Source organism: Eriocheir sinensis, chromosome 32 (assembly GCF_024679095.1).
Source record: "Eriocheir sinensis breed Jianghai 21 chromosome 32, ASM2467909v1, whole genome shotgun sequence".
NCBI lineage: Eukaryota > Metazoa > Arthropoda > Malacostraca > Decapoda > Varunidae > Eriocheir > Eriocheir sinensis.
The window spans coordinates 8,976,089-8,995,287 of record NC_066540.1 but is presented as its reverse complement, the minus strand read 5'-3'; the positions used below and the strand labels follow the sequence as shown (position 1 = coordinate 8,995,287).

At 40.2% G+C, this 19,199-nt stretch overlaps 2 protein-coding genes across 2 annotated transcripts in view; both read left to right on the top strand.

Moving 5' to 3' along the window:
• LOC127006424 (insulin receptor-like) overlaps positions 1-7,358 on the top strand; it is an 8,465-nt gene extending 1,107 nt beyond the window's left edge. The window contains exons 2-3 of the mRNA XM_050876376.1: positions 2,353-2,578; positions 7,250-7,358. Coding sequence (XP_050732333.1) covers positions 2,353-2,578; positions 7,250-7,358 — 335 coding nt within the window. The remainder of the gene's footprint in view (positions 1-2,352; positions 2,579-7,249) is intronic.
• A 1,494-nt stretch (positions 7,359-8,852) lies between these two features.
• LOC127006423 (uncharacterized) lies at positions 8,853-10,186 on the top strand. The gene is made up of 3 exons (XM_050876375.1): positions 8,853-8,939; positions 9,291-9,346; positions 9,537-10,186. Exons 1-3 carry the CDS (start codon positions 8,890-8,892, stop codon positions 10,184-10,186), a joined length of 756 nt encoding a protein of 251 aa, XP_050732332.1. The 5' UTR covers positions 8,853-8,889.
• Positions 10,187-19,199: the final 9,013 nt, after the last annotated feature.

Sequence of the window (19,199 nt, the reverse complement as noted above, 5' to 3'; positions counted from 1 at the left end):
CTATTTATCTCTCTCTCTCTCTCTCTCTCTCTCTCTCTCTCTCTCTCTCTCTCTCTCTATATATATATATATATATATATATATATATATATATATATATATATATATATATATATATATATATAAATTGAAGACTGTAAATACATGATGAGCTGTCGAAAAGTTGAGTCCATTGCCCTCATTACTACTGAATCCTTGTCCGCCAATCCGTCATCCTGTACTGTCATGGTAGACATATTTTGGAAAGAATTAGAGTATGCGGCTCTAATAAGGATAATTCTGAAAGTAGTTTGAAGAAATTAACAAGATTAACGCACACTTGAATAACAAAGAAAAAATTTCAGTGAATCGTGCTGTTGTGTGATCATGATACGTGATTTTTGTCCATCAAACATTCATCCTTCATTACCAGAGTAAAGGCACAATTAAAAAGGAAAAGTCCACTGATGTCTTAGGAATAATTTGCCTTGTAGCAGAAGGTTCCGGAAATGTTTAGTCGACATATACGATTATAGAAGTTTAAAGTGTATTGATGAGGCAGTGTTTTGTTGTTCGAAATGTGTCGCCTTTGATACGACACTTTCCTGTAGATCTCTTCTTGTCGTTTTCTTCTTTTCATGTTTCTCCTTGTCCTTAAAACTTCATATAAATATCTTTTTTTTTTCTTTTTACAACAAAGGAAGCAGCTCAAGGGTAAAAAAGTAATAATGAGAAACTAGACATTGGACACTCTAACGAGTGCAAACCGCCCGCTGCCAACACCCTCTGGTCGGAGTGCTCAAAATGTAAAAATATGCATTTTTGACCTCGGTGACCTTTGACCTTGACCTTGTCCTGAACATCGAACTCGTCCGGTGGGGGCTATTAGTAGTCCACCTATGAACTTTCAAGATCCTAGCTGTAATGGATCAAAAGTTATCGCGTTACAGACAAAGAAAAAATTAAAATATACATTTTTGACCTCGGTGACCTTGACCTTTGACCTTGAAAATTGTAGAATGTCCATGAGGCCATTATTAGTCTACCTATGAAGTTTCAACATCCTAGCTGTAATGATTCAAAAGTTATCGCGTTGCAGACAAAAAAAAAATTACACAGCTGAAAACAATACCTTCCGCAAAATTCTTTTGCGGGTGGTAAAAAAAAGCCCGTTAAATAGTCCCTATAAAAAAAAAGTTTAAATGAGTGGCCAAAAGTGAGATCAATTTCGGGTGGAGAGTTGTCTTGATACTCTCTTGTTGATAGAGTTAAGTGGTAGGCAGTAGGAAATACAGATGAAGGAAGATTGTTCCTGAGTTAAGCAGTGCAAGGGATGAAAGAATGAAGATGCAGGTTAACTCTTGCATAAGGGATTTGAACAGTAAAGGGATGAGCTAGCGGGAGGGGAAGAGAGCCGCGGGAGGGGTTGAGGCATGCAGTTAGCATGTGTTATTACACATATTTTCTTATTTATTTTGATTCCGCCCGCAAAAGTATTTTGCGGAAGGTATTGTTTTCTGTTGTGTAAATAGGTTTGTTTGTTTTTTTATTTTTTTTTGTGTGTGTGTGTGTGTGTAACGCGATAACTTTTGAATCATTACAGCTAGGATGTTAAAACTTCATAGGTGGACTACTAATGGCCTCACATGACAAGTTCTATTTTCAAGTTCAAAGGTCAAAGGTCAAGGTCACTGAGGTTAAAAATAAAACTGGCAGTTTTGAGAGGTGAAAAGAGCAGGACCTCGCCCAAGACTTAATTTCATATTTTCACATTTTGAGCGGGTGGTTTGCACTCGTTAGAGTGTCCAATGTCTAGTTCCATTTGTTTTCTTCCTCAAAGCGTCAATAAACAGTATTTCAGTAGAGACGCCGTGTTCGATCGAGATGTTTTCGTCGCCTGTATCTATGTAGCGAGGGGGCGATAATGTTTTCGGTTATTGTTCGACTATAATTATGTCTGTTTGTTTGCTTATTTGTCAACCCGTTATCAATATATCTAAAAAAATGGATTGATATATAGTCACGAGAAACACATGAAACATTCATAGATGAAAACCTGAGATGGACTGAGTTTTGGAAAATTCAATAAAACTGATAATGATGGTGATAAAAAAAGCTTGCAATGAGTCACCACCATATGAAAAAAGAATTCTCCCGTACTTTGAGTGCTTCAAGAGGGAACCATGAGTGCTTCCAGGTTCGTGCTTTCCCTAGGAGTAGTTTGGCTCCTCTCCGATAAACTTTGATAATAAACTGATCTTAATGGCGTTCGACGTGTATTCTCTGGAATAAACTGTTTCATTGAAATACAAGCTGAGTTGCCTTTTGATGGTAGTCAGAAGGTAAAAGGAAGCGGTCGTATTTGTCTTACAGATGGGCTGGATCTCTCCAAGTTCTGCAGGGAGGAGTTCATTATAGGTTGCGACAAGCTGACCATCCTTGACGAGCAGCCGCTGGGGTATGGCCACTTCGGAATCGTGCGGCGGGGTGACCTGCGGACCGAGGGTGGCGTGAGGAGGGTCGCCGTCAAGACGCACAGCAGAGACGATGACTCGAACAAAGAGATCAGTCGGTTCCTGAAAGAGGCTGAGATCTTGCAGTAAGTTACTTAAACAGGTTTTTGTTTTCCTTTATAATGTTTTACAGTATCTGTATATTTTTCATTCTTTTCACTGGTAAAATCTGAAACGCCTTCCTGTGTGTCTTCTCTTTCCCGAAGGGAAACGAAAACGAATAATACTTTCGGCATCTTCATTTGCTTTTTTTTTAAGAGTAGCGTGTCTTTCTTTACAGTAAAGGAGGCAGCTTAGGGGGGAAGAAAATGAAGCACAGCTCCTGGAAAAAGTTGGTTGCTTGAGTGGCTATTTCGTGTAATTTTGTTTTCCCATTGGTTTGCTCTCTTTACCATATAAAAACTAATAAAAAACGTTGGCTCACGTGGCCTCAAGCGAGTCGTACTTTTTGCAAATCTGTCTTTTCTCCTGGGTGGTCACTTGCTGCCCTCGTGAGATCGTCTGGCGGCATTTTGTGTTCAGACTCTATAGTTGAGAGACGTTACCTCGCTCTACCAATGTTTATGCCTTAGAAAGTACGATGAATGACGCCAGCTGGATTCACGTTACCGTTCATTAGATACGTTATCCTGTGAAGCGTCATATTAAAAACATTTTACACTACTTGTGTACGTGATATGCAGGATCTGGTGAATAACCGAGGTGACTATATACAGTAGGCTCTCTAAATTCATAATTTGTTATATATATATATATATATATATATATATATATATATATATATATATATATATATATATATATATATATATATATATATATATATATATATATATATATATATATATATATATATATATATATATATATATATATATATATATATATATATATATATATATATATATATATATATATATATATATATATATATATATATATATATATATATATATATATATATATATATATATATATATATATATATATATATATATATATATATATATATATGGGGAGGCGGTGACTGAGTGGTCAGCTTGCGGACGTGGTGAGCCTGTGGACTCTAGGCTCGAGTCCCACTGGACACGCTGATTTTTCAAACCATCGCCGAATGGCGGAAGATAACCACATGCTGCTCAGATCTTCAATCAATCTTAACTTCAGCTACTTCGGTAACCGCGACTTCAGTCAAGAAGAGCACCGGGGGGTATTGGCCAAGCAAAGTCATATAATTCGGCAGCCATAAATAAAATTTGCCTGTACGACTAACGGGCTGGGGTCGCCCAAAAGGCCCCTCAAGACAGCCTACCGGCGTTATTGGCGTTATAGAGAAAATAAAGCCCGCTAATCGCTGCTCCTAAAGCAAAAAATATAAAAGTAAAAGTGGCCAAAAGAGAGGTGTCGTGATTCTCTCCTCTTGAAAACGTCAAGTCATAGGCAAGAGGAAATATAGATGAAGGATTAAAGAATGAAGATACTGGTTAACTCTTGCATAATGGGTTTGGACAGTATAGGTGAGCTAGAGTAGATAGTCGAGTGCAGCGGGGCCGCGGGATGGGGAGGCATGCACTTAGCAAGTTCAGAAGAGCAGTCAGCATAAAAATATCGATAGAAGATGAAAAGAGATGCTACATTGCGGCGGAATTTAAGAGGTAGAAACCTGCTAGTAAGAGAAGGAGAGCTGATGAGACGAAGAGCCTTTGACTTCAATCTGTCTAGCAAGGCTGTGTGTGGAGCAACCCCACACACGAGATACATACCCATAAGAGGAGGACAAGGCCCTGTATATGGACAGTCTCTGTGCGGGGAGATGAACTGGCGGAGACGATACAGATCGCCCTACCTCGAGGAAACTGATTTAGCGAGAGAAGAGATGTGAAGTTCCCTGTTAAGATTTTGAGTTAAGGATAGACCGAGGATGTTTAGTTTAGAATGTGACAGCTGAGTGTTGTCGAAGAATAGGGGATAGTTGTATGGAATATTGTGTCGAGTTGATTGGTGGATATATTGAGTTTTTGAGACACTAAAGGACACCAGGTTCCTTTTACCCCAATTGGAAATAAGAGAAAGTTCTGAGGTCAAGCGTTCGGCAGCCTCAATTCTGGAATCACGTAATTCCTGTGGGGAGGGTCTTCTGTTAAATGACGTTGAATAATGCAAAGAATCATCAGCATAGGAGTGGAAAGGACAGATTGTTACTGAAAGAAGATCATCAATGAACAACAGAAAGAGAGTGGGAGATAGGACTGTGAAACACCGCTGTTGATAGGATTAGGGAAAGAACAGTGACCGTCTACCACAGCAGAGATAGAACGGCCGAAAGGAAACTGGGGATAAAAGTACATAGAGAGGGATAGAAACCGTAAGAGGGAAGTTTAAAAACGGCTAAGACAGGATGACCAGGAGTCAATTAAGAAAGCAATAAGATCACCAGTAGAACGCCCGTTGCGGAACTCATACTGGCGACCAGATAAAAGGTCAGTAGTCGATAGATGCTTACGAATCTTCCGGTTAAGCTTTAGAAAGAAGCTTTAGAAAGCAGGAAAGTAAAGCTATAGGACGGTAATTTGAAGGATGGGAACGATCACCTTCTTAGGCATAGGCTGTATGTAGGCATACTTCCAGCAGAAGGAAAGGTAGATGTTGGGGCGAAAGAGTTTGACCAGGCAGGGTGTCAGCACGGAAGCACAGTTTAAGGACAATAGGAAGCATTACATCAGGCCCATAAGCCTTCTGAGGATTGAGACCAGAGAGGGCACATAGAGCCAGAGGGGATGAGTAGGAGGAATATGCCCAGGATCGTCAAGAATGGAGTTTTACAGAAAGTTTGAGGGAAGAATTCAGCCTTAGAGATAGATGAGACGGAGTTGCTGCCGTCAGGAGTAAGGAGAGGAGGGAAAGATGAAGAAGTGAAATTGGAGGAGATATTTTTAGTTAGGTGCCAGAAGTCTCTGGAAGAATTAGAATAAGCAAGATTGGGGCACTTTCTACAAATGAAAAAGTTTTTGGTTAGTCGGATAATAGATCTGGCACGATTCCAGGCAGAAATGTAAAGATCATGATTAGGGAGTGCGAAGGCTCTGGTACCTTTTGTGAGCTGCCTCTCTATCTTTGATGGCAAGAGAACAAGTGTGATTAAACCAAAGCATTATAGCATAAGGGGTAGAGAAAGAACGTGGAATATGTGCCACCATTCCACCTCAGCGATGCGCTGGGCACACACAGAGGGTCTCTCTCTCCTGGAAGCAGTAATCATTCCACGGTAAATCGGAAAAGTACATCCTCAGGTCGTCCCACCGAGCTGAAGCAAAATGTCAGAAGCATCGCCTCTTCGGTGGATCCACAGGGTGTACAGGAGCGATAGGACAGAATACTGAAGTAAGGTTGTGATCGGAGGAACCAACGGAGAGAACAGTTTGGTAGAGTAAGCTGAAGGATTAGAAGTTAGGAAGAGATTTATAATGTTGGGCGTATCTCCAATGCGGTCGGGAATATGCGTAGGGTGCTGAACCAACTACTCTAGATAGCTGAGGATAGCAAATTTGTAGGCTTATTCACCAGACTGGTCAGTGAAAGAGGATGAAAGCCAAAGCTGGTGGTGAACATTGAAATCTCCCAGGATGGAGTGGCCTAAGACTTCCCACATGCTCTCCAGAAGGCCTCCCATCAATCCGGATTCTAGATTCTAGGATTAAAATGAGCCTGGGGCAGCATGAACCAATGCAAGATGGCGCCACTATAAACACTTGCCTGCGCCACAACGGGCTGGGACCATCAGGCCCTGACACGAAATATATATATATATATATATATATATATATATATATATATATATATATATATATATATATATATATATATATATATATATATATATATATATATATATATATATATATATATATATATATATATATATATATATATATATATATATATATATATATATATATATATATATATATATATATATATATATATATATATATATATATATATATATATATATATATATATATATATATATATATATATATATATATATATATATATATATATATATATATATATATATATATATATATATATATATATATATATATATATATATATATATATATATATATATATATATATATATATATATATATATTAGGTGTTGCCTATAGCCGGTAGGCTGTCTTATGGGGCCTCTTGGGTGACCCCACCCCGTTAGTGGCTCAGTCAAATTTTATTTACGGTGGCTGCTGAATTATATGACTCTTGTTTGGCCCCTACTGCCCCCGGTGCTCCTCTTGACCGAAGGCACTGAAGTTAAGGTCGCAAAATAATGTCATTTTCATTTGGTCCAGGTGCCTTAGTTGTGGTGCAGGCGAGGGGTCAGTCAAAGTTGCTTGCTACAAGCAGCCATCGTAGTCATAGATTATTGAGTTTTTTTTCCATTAATTTCTTCCTTTGTAGTCGTTTTTAAATTTTAAGCCAGTCATATTTTTTTAGGAATATTTTGCATATACTTAGGAAAACGAAATATAGTAACATTTTTTTTTTTACTTTTATTAAACAAGGAAATGTTTTGTATGTCAATAATATTACTGTTCCATATAAATGTGCTGGGTATTCTATTCCTATCATTTTCTACAGTGGTTCCCGTCGGACCCACGTTTCCTGAACGGTCAGAAAAAATAACGTTACCCATCTAGGATCAATGTGTTGATAGATGAGAAATAAGTTATCTTTCCTTCCCACCTTAACAGGGACATCCGCTGCCACCACGTCGTGCAGCTGGTGGGCGTGGTCTCGGACTCCGACTCCCTCTACGTTGTGATGGAGTTGATGGAGGAGAGGACCTCAAGGATTACCTGATACGAAATAGAGACCGCGTCACAGAAAAGTTATTCACTACGGCAGAAACATACTGAGCTCAGGAAGACCTTTAGTTGTCTGGAACAGCAAAACAATTTATAACGTCGCTTGGTATAAAAAAATATATAAATTTTACCTCTGTAAATAGGTAATCGAAAAAGTGTTAACTAAAACTTTCAGGAAAAATAACACCAAAGAGGGTGATGATCACTGTTGTTTCAGAGCCTGCTGGAGATGGCGGTGCAGGCGGCTGACGGCATGGCGTACCTGGCGTGGCGGGGGTGGTGCACCGCGACTTGGCGGCCAGAAACTGTCTTCGGACAGGAGCCTCACGCTCAAGATCGGGGACTTCGGTCTCGCTAAGACCCTGAAATCCAGTTATTACAAAATACGTAAGCATTCCTCTTCCTATGATACAAAAGAATAATTGAATATTTTTACACACAAACTGATACTTATCTTCACTTTTAGGTGTCTCTTCCCAGCAACTCAGTTAATTACCCTTCAGGTTATATTTTATTCCATGTGAGGGAATAGAAAAGATAATTACAATGTTTATTATGTACATATTAAATGCCAGGCCCTTTTGTATCAGCAGATGGAGATGATTCATCTATCCATGGATGAAGTAATAATTACATCCATGCTTCCCTTTGTGTGCCATGACAGAAGACTGCAATGACAATCTGCCAGTGGATGGCCCTGAGAGTCGGCAGAATGGTAGATTCAGCAGCCGCAGTGACGTGTGGTCCCACGGTGTCCTTCTGTTGGAGATGGTGATGCGCGGCGACTCCCCGACTACGTGAGGAAGGGAAGATAAATAAACTGTGATCGCAAGACAACTTAAACGTGATATTCATAAAGAAAAATACTGTCACACTATCCCAAGACACTATCCCGAGAAAATCCTGAGTCACAACGCATGTATTAGCTGTTCGTCCTTTTCCTCTCACAGCCGTGGCTGGTGACGAGGAGCCCCCTGAGATCAGCTGCTACCCTCCGGCTTCTGTCGCCGTGATGCGGTGCGCTAGGATCCACGAGCCTCACGAACGCCCCACGTTCAGGGCCATGCCTCCTTGGAACAGCAGGCACCTGGAGGTATATATATATATATATATATATATATATATATATATATATATATATATATATATATATATATATATATATATATATATATATATATATATATATATATATATATATATATATATATATATATATATATATATATATATATATATATATATATATATATATATATATATATATATATATATATATATATATAAATATATATATATATATATATATATATATATATATAAGAACATCTACATCTAAATTAACAATTAAAGACACTGGACATAACTTAGCAGAAACGCTTGGTAAAGGTCGTGTCCTGCAGTATGATACGAGCTTATGATGATAATATGTGCATATTTATTTACTCATTTAATTATTTATTTATTTATATTTTTATATACTCGGACATCTTTGTCCTCAGCACGTGAGCCCCGAGTTCGAGAGGATGGTGAAGGAGGTGTCCTTCGTCCACAGCCGGTCGGCAGAGGCAGCCAGGTGAAACAAAAATGTTCATAACTAAGATTCAACATACCCCTAAGGACGTGATGCTTCCCTCTAAATAAGGCTGGAGGGAATCATATATAACACATTCGCATGACATCAAAAATTTAGATAAATAACAATTCTATATGTTAATTTTAACAGGTATGACGCTTTACCAGCTGTAAACTTAAACAAATATCTATATTCATATATATCTGTATTTTATATTCCGACGTTACACATACCTGCCATTGTGTAAGGACGGGAACAGCCGCCAAGAATCAGTTTGCTTCCAGTGGCGTCGACGCAGCTCAGATAATTTGTCGTAAACTAATTGTAACACCTTTTCTCTTCCCATCCTAGTGACGAGGACAACCGGCACCTACAGAGGCTCAGAGCAAACGACCTCAGTTATAAAGGTGAGGCGGGGCGGGTGGTGTGGTGCTCGTGTCCTTTCCTCGACCACACCAGGAGGACACACTGCTGTCTTTATTGTCATTCATACATACGGCATGGTATACGCGTTGTTACTACAATAATCGCATTTAGTTCATTATCTTGCTGTTGTATTAATTAGTAGTGCATCTTATCAATTTTACCTTTCGTCAGATTTACCTCAAGGCCCAGCCAAGCTTCACCAAGTTACCAGCTTCCACAGCAGTGGTTTGCCGTCCCCGGTGCCCTCAACTTCCATTTCGTCGAGCAGTCCTCAGCATCCAGCTCATGCGCCGTTCATGCTGATGGTCACCTCACCGCATGTGCCCCATGGCCACGCACTAGCAACAGCTGCCAAAGACACAAGGTTTTCCTGTCATCAAGTACAGAGCTCCAGCGTTCAAAGCAAAGGTCACGTCCACACCAACTGTATGTCCTGTGAGCCGTTACGAATGTTGCCTCAGGACGCACAGGAATCTGGCTCCAGATCTTGCCTGCAAGAAAGAGGGACGCCTCCTTGTCCTCATCACTCCAGAGAAAATGAAGTGGAAATGTTTAATTCCTTAGCAAAATCATTTCAAAGCAGTACCTCTCAGTCTTCCCTCGAAAGTGACTCTTCGCCTCCAACCGTCTCGAACTTCGTACCCTCACTCTCCTCTTCCCCGCACTCATCCCTATTTTACGCCACCTCGACGTCAGATACTTCTCGCTCGGTTTACTCATCTTCCTCTGGCGTTCAGTTGTCTGCTTCACGGTCCTTCATGTCGGGCAGCACCGCTGTCGAGTCCTCCAGCACACCCCTACGCCTCCCTCCTCCCTCTTAGTCCCTCTCAACACTTTTCATTACACGCAGTCGAATATTCCCTACCTCATGCATGCTCCAATGAGCTTCTGGCGCTTCGCCGCCGCCACTCCGTCGTGCAGCTGCCGTGTTCGCAACACCTGCGCGTGCCTTCCCTGGCCTCTCCGATGCATCCGTCCAGGCACAGTCTGTGCGCCTCATCGCAGAAAGTCACCCGGTGCCCCACCGGCCTCCTGCTATCTTTTCGTGTAGTTTTCTCGATACTCGAACATCAAAAACTCAGTTTGAATTCTCTGACCCTGTCACGGTTGAGTCCCAAATTGGCCGCCGCCAGTGAGCCATTGCTGTCGAGCCACAACGCCCCGCAACGGTCTCCGACCCTCACCCCGCTGTCCAGCCAACAGTCATTCTTCATCACATCAGCTTCCATCTCGGAGCACCAAGATTCCTCTGAGGAGAAATACTCAACTCTTGCTTCATCTTGCCGTGCCCTTGATCCATTTTTCCCAACATCGGTTGTTTCATCAGGTTCCGTGCCGAGCAGCGCACCGCCCTCGCTCCCTCTCACCAGGAAGACGCAAGTCTTTAGTGCTACAGTGACCTTGGCTCCGGTCGCCGCCACTGCAGACGCCGCCACACCTCTCTGCCCGAGGGTGGCGAGGAGCAGTAGTGGCTGACGCGGCTGCCGCCCACCGCCCTATAGTGGACACGTTTGTATGTCGCTGTTGTCATCATTGTGACCCTTTGAACTTAGATATATGTGTGTGTGTGTGTGTGTGTGTGTGTGTGTGTGTGTGCTCTTCATGACTGCGAAGTAAGACATTGCTACCCGTAACTTACAGTTGAATGCACGTGACGGTCATCCAGTAAATGGTATGTCCGTCAGAGCGGCCATTGGCCAGGCACGATGCTTCCCCACCATTACTTGCCACTCACCACTGCGGCAGAGAAAGAAAAGAAAACAATAGATTAAATATTAAATAAAAATCAAATAAAAAAAAACGTGAAACGAGAACAAGAACATCTACCGAAGCATCGGTCTGGCTGAAGAGCTATCAATAAATTTATTATTTAATGGTTGCAGCTTATTATTACAGTACTAGAGAGAGAGAGAGAGAGAGAGAGAGAGAGAGAGAGAGAGAGAGAGAGAGAGAGAGAGAGAGAGAGAGAGAGAGAGAGAGAGAGAGGCTATTTTTCCAGCAGTGAAACAAAACTGTTCTACAAAACTAGAAGACTTCATAAAGCTTTATATCGGTATGTTAATTCTCTCTCTCTCTCTCTCTCTCTCTCTCAAGCAAAACTGTTCCCCCAGAGTTACTGAACCACTTCCCGAGAACACCTGAGCGACGCAGGGAAATCAGGACTCCTTAGCCGTGGTTTGCCAGCGGGTATGTCTCAGGACAGGTTTAGATACATTTAGATGTATATAGATCTAGCAACCATATAATCACAATGCATTCACATACACGTGAGCTCATGGTTCACCATAACATCTTTTTACGATGAGATTAATGTAGGTAAAAAAGATAACTCTTTTTTAATTACTTTTTGTATGGCACAACATGCAGATGCAGTTTGCCAAGGATAACACGGGAATTCACATATACAATATTTCCGAAGTGGTGTTGGATGAAGTGTGTATTATGCCATGTCCGGAACCCTTCAGTCTGTCCTGCCACTGTCTTCCACGTGGTGATCTTGACTCGTGAATGACATCCGCATTAGCAAAATAAGTTTAATGATACAAACTTTTCAGGAATTACTTGAGATTTTTCCCTGTATGTAGATTTTTTTAAAGTCTTGTAAAATAAAAATTACATTGATGTATTGTAGATTACAGGATAGTTACTCCTTTGTGAGGCGAGGGCCATGTGTGTATGCTACCATTGGAGGAACTACTTCAAAATCACGTTACTGGAGAGGTGTGTGCGCAGCCTCGTCCGTCTCGCTCGGATCTCGTATTGCAGTCAGCTGTCTCTGGGTCCAGGTTACTGCTTAAGTTGTGTTGGCTGACTGTCTCGTCCCTTAAAGCTGACGTCCCTCTGCCCAGATTTTCAAAAGAAATACCAACTTTTAATGTATTAGGTCGAAAGAATTACTCTGCCCAGCAGATTATTATTTTTTTACTCCTTTAGTAACATTTTTTCCTAATTATACAACTGTGTTTAGCAAAGTAATATCGGAATATATTTTTCTGAAGTACTGATTAATGTTACGATCGCTCCGTTCGTTTTTTATGTAGAAAGTAAATTCGTGTAGCAACTTTATAATAAATTCAATTTGTATTTCAGCTTTATTTGGATGTTTCCAGGCCCACATATAACAAATGAATTTCTATATATATATATATATATATATATATATATATATATATATATATATATATATATATATATATATATATATATATATATATATATAAACAAAAAAAATAAAGTCCGCTACTCGCTGCTCCCAAAAAAGAATCAAAAGAGGTGGCCGAAAGAAAGGTCAATTTCGGGAGGAGAGGTGTCCTATACCCTCCTTTTGAAAGAGTTCAAGTCGTAGGCAGGAGGAAATACGGATGAAGGAAGATTGTTCCAGAGTTTACCAGCGTGAGGGATGAAAGAGTGAAGATGCTGGTTAACTCTTGCATAAGGGGTTTGGACAGTATAGGAATGAGCATGAATAGAAAGTCGTGTGCAGCGGGGTCAGGAAGCGGGAGGCATACAGTTAGCAAGTTCAGAAGAGCAGTCAGCGTAGAAATATCGATAGAAGATAGAAAGAGAGGCAACATCGCGGCGGAATTTAAGAGGTAGAAGACTATCAGTAGGAGGAGGAGAGCTGATGAGGCGAAGAGCCTTAGACTCCGCTCTGTCCAGAAGAGCTGTGTGAGTGGAACCTCCCCACACGTGAGATGCATACTCCATACGAGGGCGGACAAGGCCCCTGTATATGGACAGCAACTGCGCGGGGGAGAAGAACTGGCGGAGACGATACAGAACGTCCAACCTCGAGGAAGCTGATTTAGCGAGAGAGGAGATATGAAGTTTCCAGTTGAGATTTTGAGTTAAGGATAGACCGAGGATGTTTAGTGTTGAAGAAGGTGACAGCTGAGTGTTGTCGAAGAATAGGGGATAGGTGTTTGGAAGATTGTGTCGATTTGATAGGTGGAGAAATTGAGTTTTTGAGGCATTGAAGGACACAAGGTTCCTTCTGCCCCAATCGGAAATGATAGCAAGGTCTGAGGTTAAGCGTTCTGCAGCCTCCAGTCTGGAGTCATGTACTTCCTGTTGAGAGGGTCTTCTATTGAAAGAAGTTGAATAATGCAGAGTGGAGTCGTCGGCGTATGAGTGAACAGGACAGTTTGTTATGGAAAGAAGATCATTGATGATTGATTGATTGATTGGACAGAGCCCTGTGGAACGCCACTATTGATAGGTTTAGGGAAAGAGCAGTGACCGTCTACCACCGCAGAGATAGAACGGCCGGAAAGGAAACTGGAGATAAAGGAACAGAGAGAGGGATGGAATCCGAAAGAGGGCAGTTTAGAAAGCAAAGACTGGTGCCAGACTCTATCGAAGGCTTTCGATATGTCCAGCGCAACAGAGAAAGTTTCACCGAAACGGAGCCCAACGGAGAGAACAGTTTGACAGAGTAAGCAGAAGGATTAGAGGTAAGGAAGAGGTCTAGAATGTTGGGCCTGTCTCCAAGACGGTCGGGAATACGAGTAGGGTGCTGAACCAACTGCTCTAGGTCGTTGAGGAGAGCAAACTTGTAGGCTTGTTCACCAGGCTGGTCAGTGAAAGAGGATGAAAGCCAAAGCTGGTGGTGAACATTGAAATCTCCCAAGATGGAGATTTCAGCGAAGGGAGAGTGAGTCAAGATGTGCTCCACTTTAGAGTTCAAATAGTCAAAGAATTTTACATAGTTAGTAGAGTTGGGCGAGAGATTAACAGCACAGATGTATTTAGTAATAGAATGACAATGAAGTCTTAGCCAGATGGTGGAAAATTCAGAAGAGTCAAGGTCGTGGGCACGAGAGCAAGTGATGTCGTTGCGCACGTAGGCGCAACATCCAGCTTTAGATTGAAATTTAGGATAGAGATAGTAGGAGGGAATAGAGTAGAGGTTGCTGTCAGTAGCCTCAGAAACCTGTGTTTCGGTGAGGAAGAGAAGGTGAGGTTTAGAGGAGGAGAGATGGTGTTCCACAGAATGAAAATTAGAACGAAGACCGCGAATGTTGCAGAAATTGATAAGGAGGAGGTTCGAGGAGTTATCAGGACACCTCTCAAGTCGGCAGCCAGAAGGGGAGTCCTCTCTGGGGAAATTTATGGTCCCCCCCAGGCGGGGACTCCGAGGCGGTGTTTTCGTTCGCCATTTTGAATTTTGAATTTTGGGAAAAGGTGTGTGTTGTGTGAATGTAGTGTGGTGTAGAAAGAGAGAGGAACTGTCTTTTGAGAGCATGCTGAACTGCTCTCTGGTGTTGATGAGACAAAAGGGAAACGGTTAGTGAGGACATGGAAAGGGTCTTTGAAGGGCTTCAGCACCCTCCTCGCTTCCCATATATCCTGACCGGGAGGAGCTCACGCCTGTTCGGTAGGTGTCTTCCTACCTACTCCTACCATATATATATATATATATATATATATATATATAGAGAGAGAGAGAGAGAGAGAGAGAGAGAGAGAGAGATTTTATTAATATTTACATTTATATGTATATATATATATATATATATATATATATATATATATATATATATATATATATATATATATATATATATATATATATATATATATATATATATATATATATATATATATATATATATATATATATATATAATTTTATTAATATTCATTATTTTGTATGTATTTTGTATATATATATATATATATATATATATATATATATATATATATATATATATATATATATATATATATATACATATATATATATATATATATATATATATATATATATATATATATATATATATATATATATATATATATATATATATATTACATATACATCACTCATCGTCATCACTATAATCTTCGGGCGTTACTACGCAACTGCCAGATAAGGGCCTTTCCAACGTTCTTCCCCTCCCTGTTTGATGTCTGATGTTAGAGCCCTCCATCCTGTTCTAGCTAATGCTCTATTTTCTTCTCTCCACCTCATCCTTCGAGAATATTTAGGTTGCATCTCTCTTACTTTGGTTGTCCATCTGTTATCAGTTATATGCATGACAGAGCCTCCCCACGTCAATTTCTTATTCTCAGTCGTCATCGAAATGTATTCAACTTTTGTCTGCTATCCAGTACATGATGAATGCTTCTTGTCTCTCTATGTTATGCCATGCATTTGTTTCTCCACTCCTCTTATTGTACTTCTTAGCTATCACTCTAAATCTGTTGTGAGGCACCAAGCTCCTGAACCATATGGTAGGACTGGCAGGATGTGCTGCCGTACACCTTTCTCTTCAAGGAGAGTACCATGTTGCTGTTAAAAAGCAGTATATCAGTCCTACCCTCTCTCTGATTTCCTTTCGTAGACTGGACGGTGGGCTTTCTAGAGGGGTCTCTTGGACGACCCCAGCCCGTTGGTGGAGCAGGCGAATCTAATTTATAGTGGTTGCCGTGATATGTGACACTTGCTCTGCCCATGCTGCCCCCCGGTGCTCCTCTTGACCGAAGTCGCTGAAGTTAGGTTTGATTGAAGATCTGGGCAGCATGTGGGTAATCTTCCGCCACACGGCGATGACTTGAGAAATCAGAGTGTTTCGGTGGGACACGAACCTATGGTCTACGGGCTCACCACGCCCTAACGCTGACCACCCGGCCACCCCCTCCCCAACTTGCATTAATTGTTCGTCCTATAGGTAGGTGTATTCCACTACTCAAGTGTTTCCTGTCAGATCATAATTTGTTCAGCCAACTGTTTATTTAACATCACCTTCAGTGTTTTCCTATTCATCTTCAGACCTACTATCAGGCTTTCACTGTTTAGTTCTTTGATTATTCTTTTTATGATTTCTTCATGATCATTTAGTCGACTAAGAATCTAAGGTTAGGGTATTCACCCTCTATCCTCCTTTGTTATTGCACTCCTTTTTTAACTTCTAAAAATCTGTGAATAATTTTGTAGATATTGAATTGCCTTGCCTAACATCTTTTTGTTATTGAAATTTTATCGCTCCCAATACCTTTATGTACGATTCATTTACGCCCTGCCTACTGAAAGTGAAAAATAACCCTGCCAGCAAACATCAGCATATACAGTCATATATCCACATCATACATCATTTTACTATATTTTCCTGAGCATTCCACGCTTTCTTTCTTCGTTCTTAGACACTTTTGGGATATTGGAGGAACTGTTGGACCTCTTCAACACGCAGAACCACCTTCCACTCGTCACATCCCGTCACTAACTTCCTCCTGGCTCCCTCTGCAGAGCGACATGACTGCCAGACGTAGAAGAATTCTTACAAAATAATATTAAAAAAAAACAGGAAATACAACAAAATATGTGACAGGATTTTGGATGACAGGTTTACACAGACTTCAAAATAAATTCTAAAACATTTAAAGGCCCGCAGCAAGGTCATTTTTAAAGGTATCGTGCTAGAAATTTAAGTGTGGTATAAGGTGAGCTAAATTACAATATTTTTTTAACGATTTTCTGTTTTCAAACAGTACTTTGTTGCACTGTTTGTTACTGTCCAACTGGAAAATGCAGCGGCTGTGTCCACCCTACACAAATTCTCCAAAGGCATACCGTAGGACTATGGATGCCTGTCACTCTGAGACGAACTGCATAGAATAATTTATTTGTCAGAGGCGTGGACTCTACATAGCCTCCTTGGTCTCGTTGATCAAGCACCGGCAGTTATGCACAAAGGGAGGATGAGAGGCTCCTTACAAGATCCACCCTGCACGCCTTGCAGCATGACGCCAGAGAGAACTAATGTGTGCCACCTTATACCTTGAAACGATTCAACTTGAATGGCACGATGAGCAGCTCGTGGACACAACCGGCCCACAGGAGTCCCCGAGACCAACAGTGGTGGGAGGCACACCTGTACTTCCAGGTGGAGGGAGGTCTCCAGTATGAGAGACACAGGAGGAAGGTGACAAAATTGTTTGTCAAGTTTAGTTGAAAGCTAAGAAAGACGTCTGGTTTTAGCTTGTGATATTTTTTTAAAGTTAATTTATAAACAAAGTAAAACACAACATCTTTAAGTACCATATTCTTGTAAACTAAAATGTGATAAAAGCCTGTTCCATAATGATTACTCTCTCTTGTCATCCTAGAAGCACATCTTGCAAGAAACATTGGCCAAAGTCTGAAAATGTTATGAATACATAGCTGCACCCCCACCCCCCCTTGCCACACATCTAACATTTCACCATAGCCCCCCCTACCCCCTTAGGCGTTACGCAGTTCTTGAACAACCCTTTAATTAGAAACAACAACCATTCCGTTCTTGAAGCAACACAGCCAAGTTACGAACGTCAATAGCAAATATGATTCGATATGAACAAACACGGCATCTTAACCAGGCCCATAAATACACTGCCTAGCATCTGGCAGATAGTTTATCTACTAAATAATTAATCAATGATAATAATAATAATAATAATAATAATAATAATAATAATAATAATAATAATAATAATAATAATAATAATAATAATAATAATAATAATGATAATAATAATAATAATAATAATAATAATAATAATAATAATAATAATAATAATAATAATAATAATAATAATAATAATAATAATAATAATAATAATAATAATAATAATAATAATAATAATAATAATAATAATAATAATAATAATAATAATGATAATAATAATAATAATAATAATAATAATAATAATAATAATAATAATAATAATAATAATAATAATAATAATGATAACAATTATATCAATAATAATAATGATAACAATAATAATAATAATAATAATAATAATAATAATAATAATAATAATAATAATAATAATAATAATAATAAGAATAAGAATAAGAATAAGAATAAGAATAGTACTAACAACAGTAACAAAATTTTTCAATAATTATTATCAGTGGGTAAAACCTTTATCCCCAATGAACTATTAGCGGCTGATGATGATGATGACGATGATGAACGATCGGGTGAAGGGAGCGGCAAGGACAGAGGGGTGATCTTGACATAAAGTATCCAACACTACTTCACCTCTTTCCTTATCTTACGGTAGAGGAGGCAGATCAAGGACACAGAATCAAACCCCACTAAAGCGCTGCTCACGCTCATAAGTAATAGTTGAACGGAGTGTCAGCTTCGATTAGAGGGATGTCACGATACTCACCTCTTGTAAGCGTTCTTGTCACAGAAAGGAAGAAATACAGACAAAGGAAGATTGTTTTAGAGTATGCCACCAAAAGAGCTTAGGTAGGAAGAGGCTGGTTAACTCTTGCATGAGGAAGAGCATAGGGATGAGCGAGTATAAAGCCGTGGGCAGGGGGATCACGGGAGGAGTGGAGGCATGCAGCTAGGAATTTCAGAACAGTTAGCATGAAGATGTCAATAAAAGATAGAGAGAAAGGCAACATACTACGGAGTTTAACCCGTCCGCTGCGATTGGCACGGATTTCGCCTTCACTGGTAGCCTGGTAACATATGCTCCCAGGTCTTTCTGTCCCTCTGTGGTGGGTAGTGGAGTGTTTCCCATGTGGTGCTGATATGCTGGATTTCCCCTCCCAAGATGCATGACCACATTTTTCTTCACTAAATTGGAGCAGCCACTTTTTGTTCCACTCCTGTAGCTTGGTGATGTCTTCTTGTAGGAAATCCGCATCCAAGGAGTTAAGAAGTAGGAAACTGTTAGTAAGTTGCGCTGGCCTATTCTAGTGGTTTTTTTTTGCGTGTGTGTGTGCAGCCACTCGTCCTCTTACAGGTGTCCTCCCATCATGTTCTGTTCTCCCTCCTCAGCCTATTCGTGTACGCCATGGTCACGGGATCAGATGTTCTTACCCTGTGT

Coding starts and splice junctions, on each gene's coding strand:
- LOC127006423 (XM_050876375.1), top strand. CDS start 8,890: ATGGTGAAGGAGGTGTCCTTCGTCCACAGCCGGTCGGCAGAGGCAGCC. Junction 8,940..9,290: donor CGGTCGGCAGAGGCAGCCAG/GTGAAACAAAAA, acceptor TTCCCATCCTAG/TGACGAGGACAACCGGCACC. Junction 9,347..9,536: donor AAACGACCTCAGTTATAAAG/GTGAGGCGGGGC, acceptor ACCTTTCGTCAG/ATTTACCTCAAGGCCCAGCC.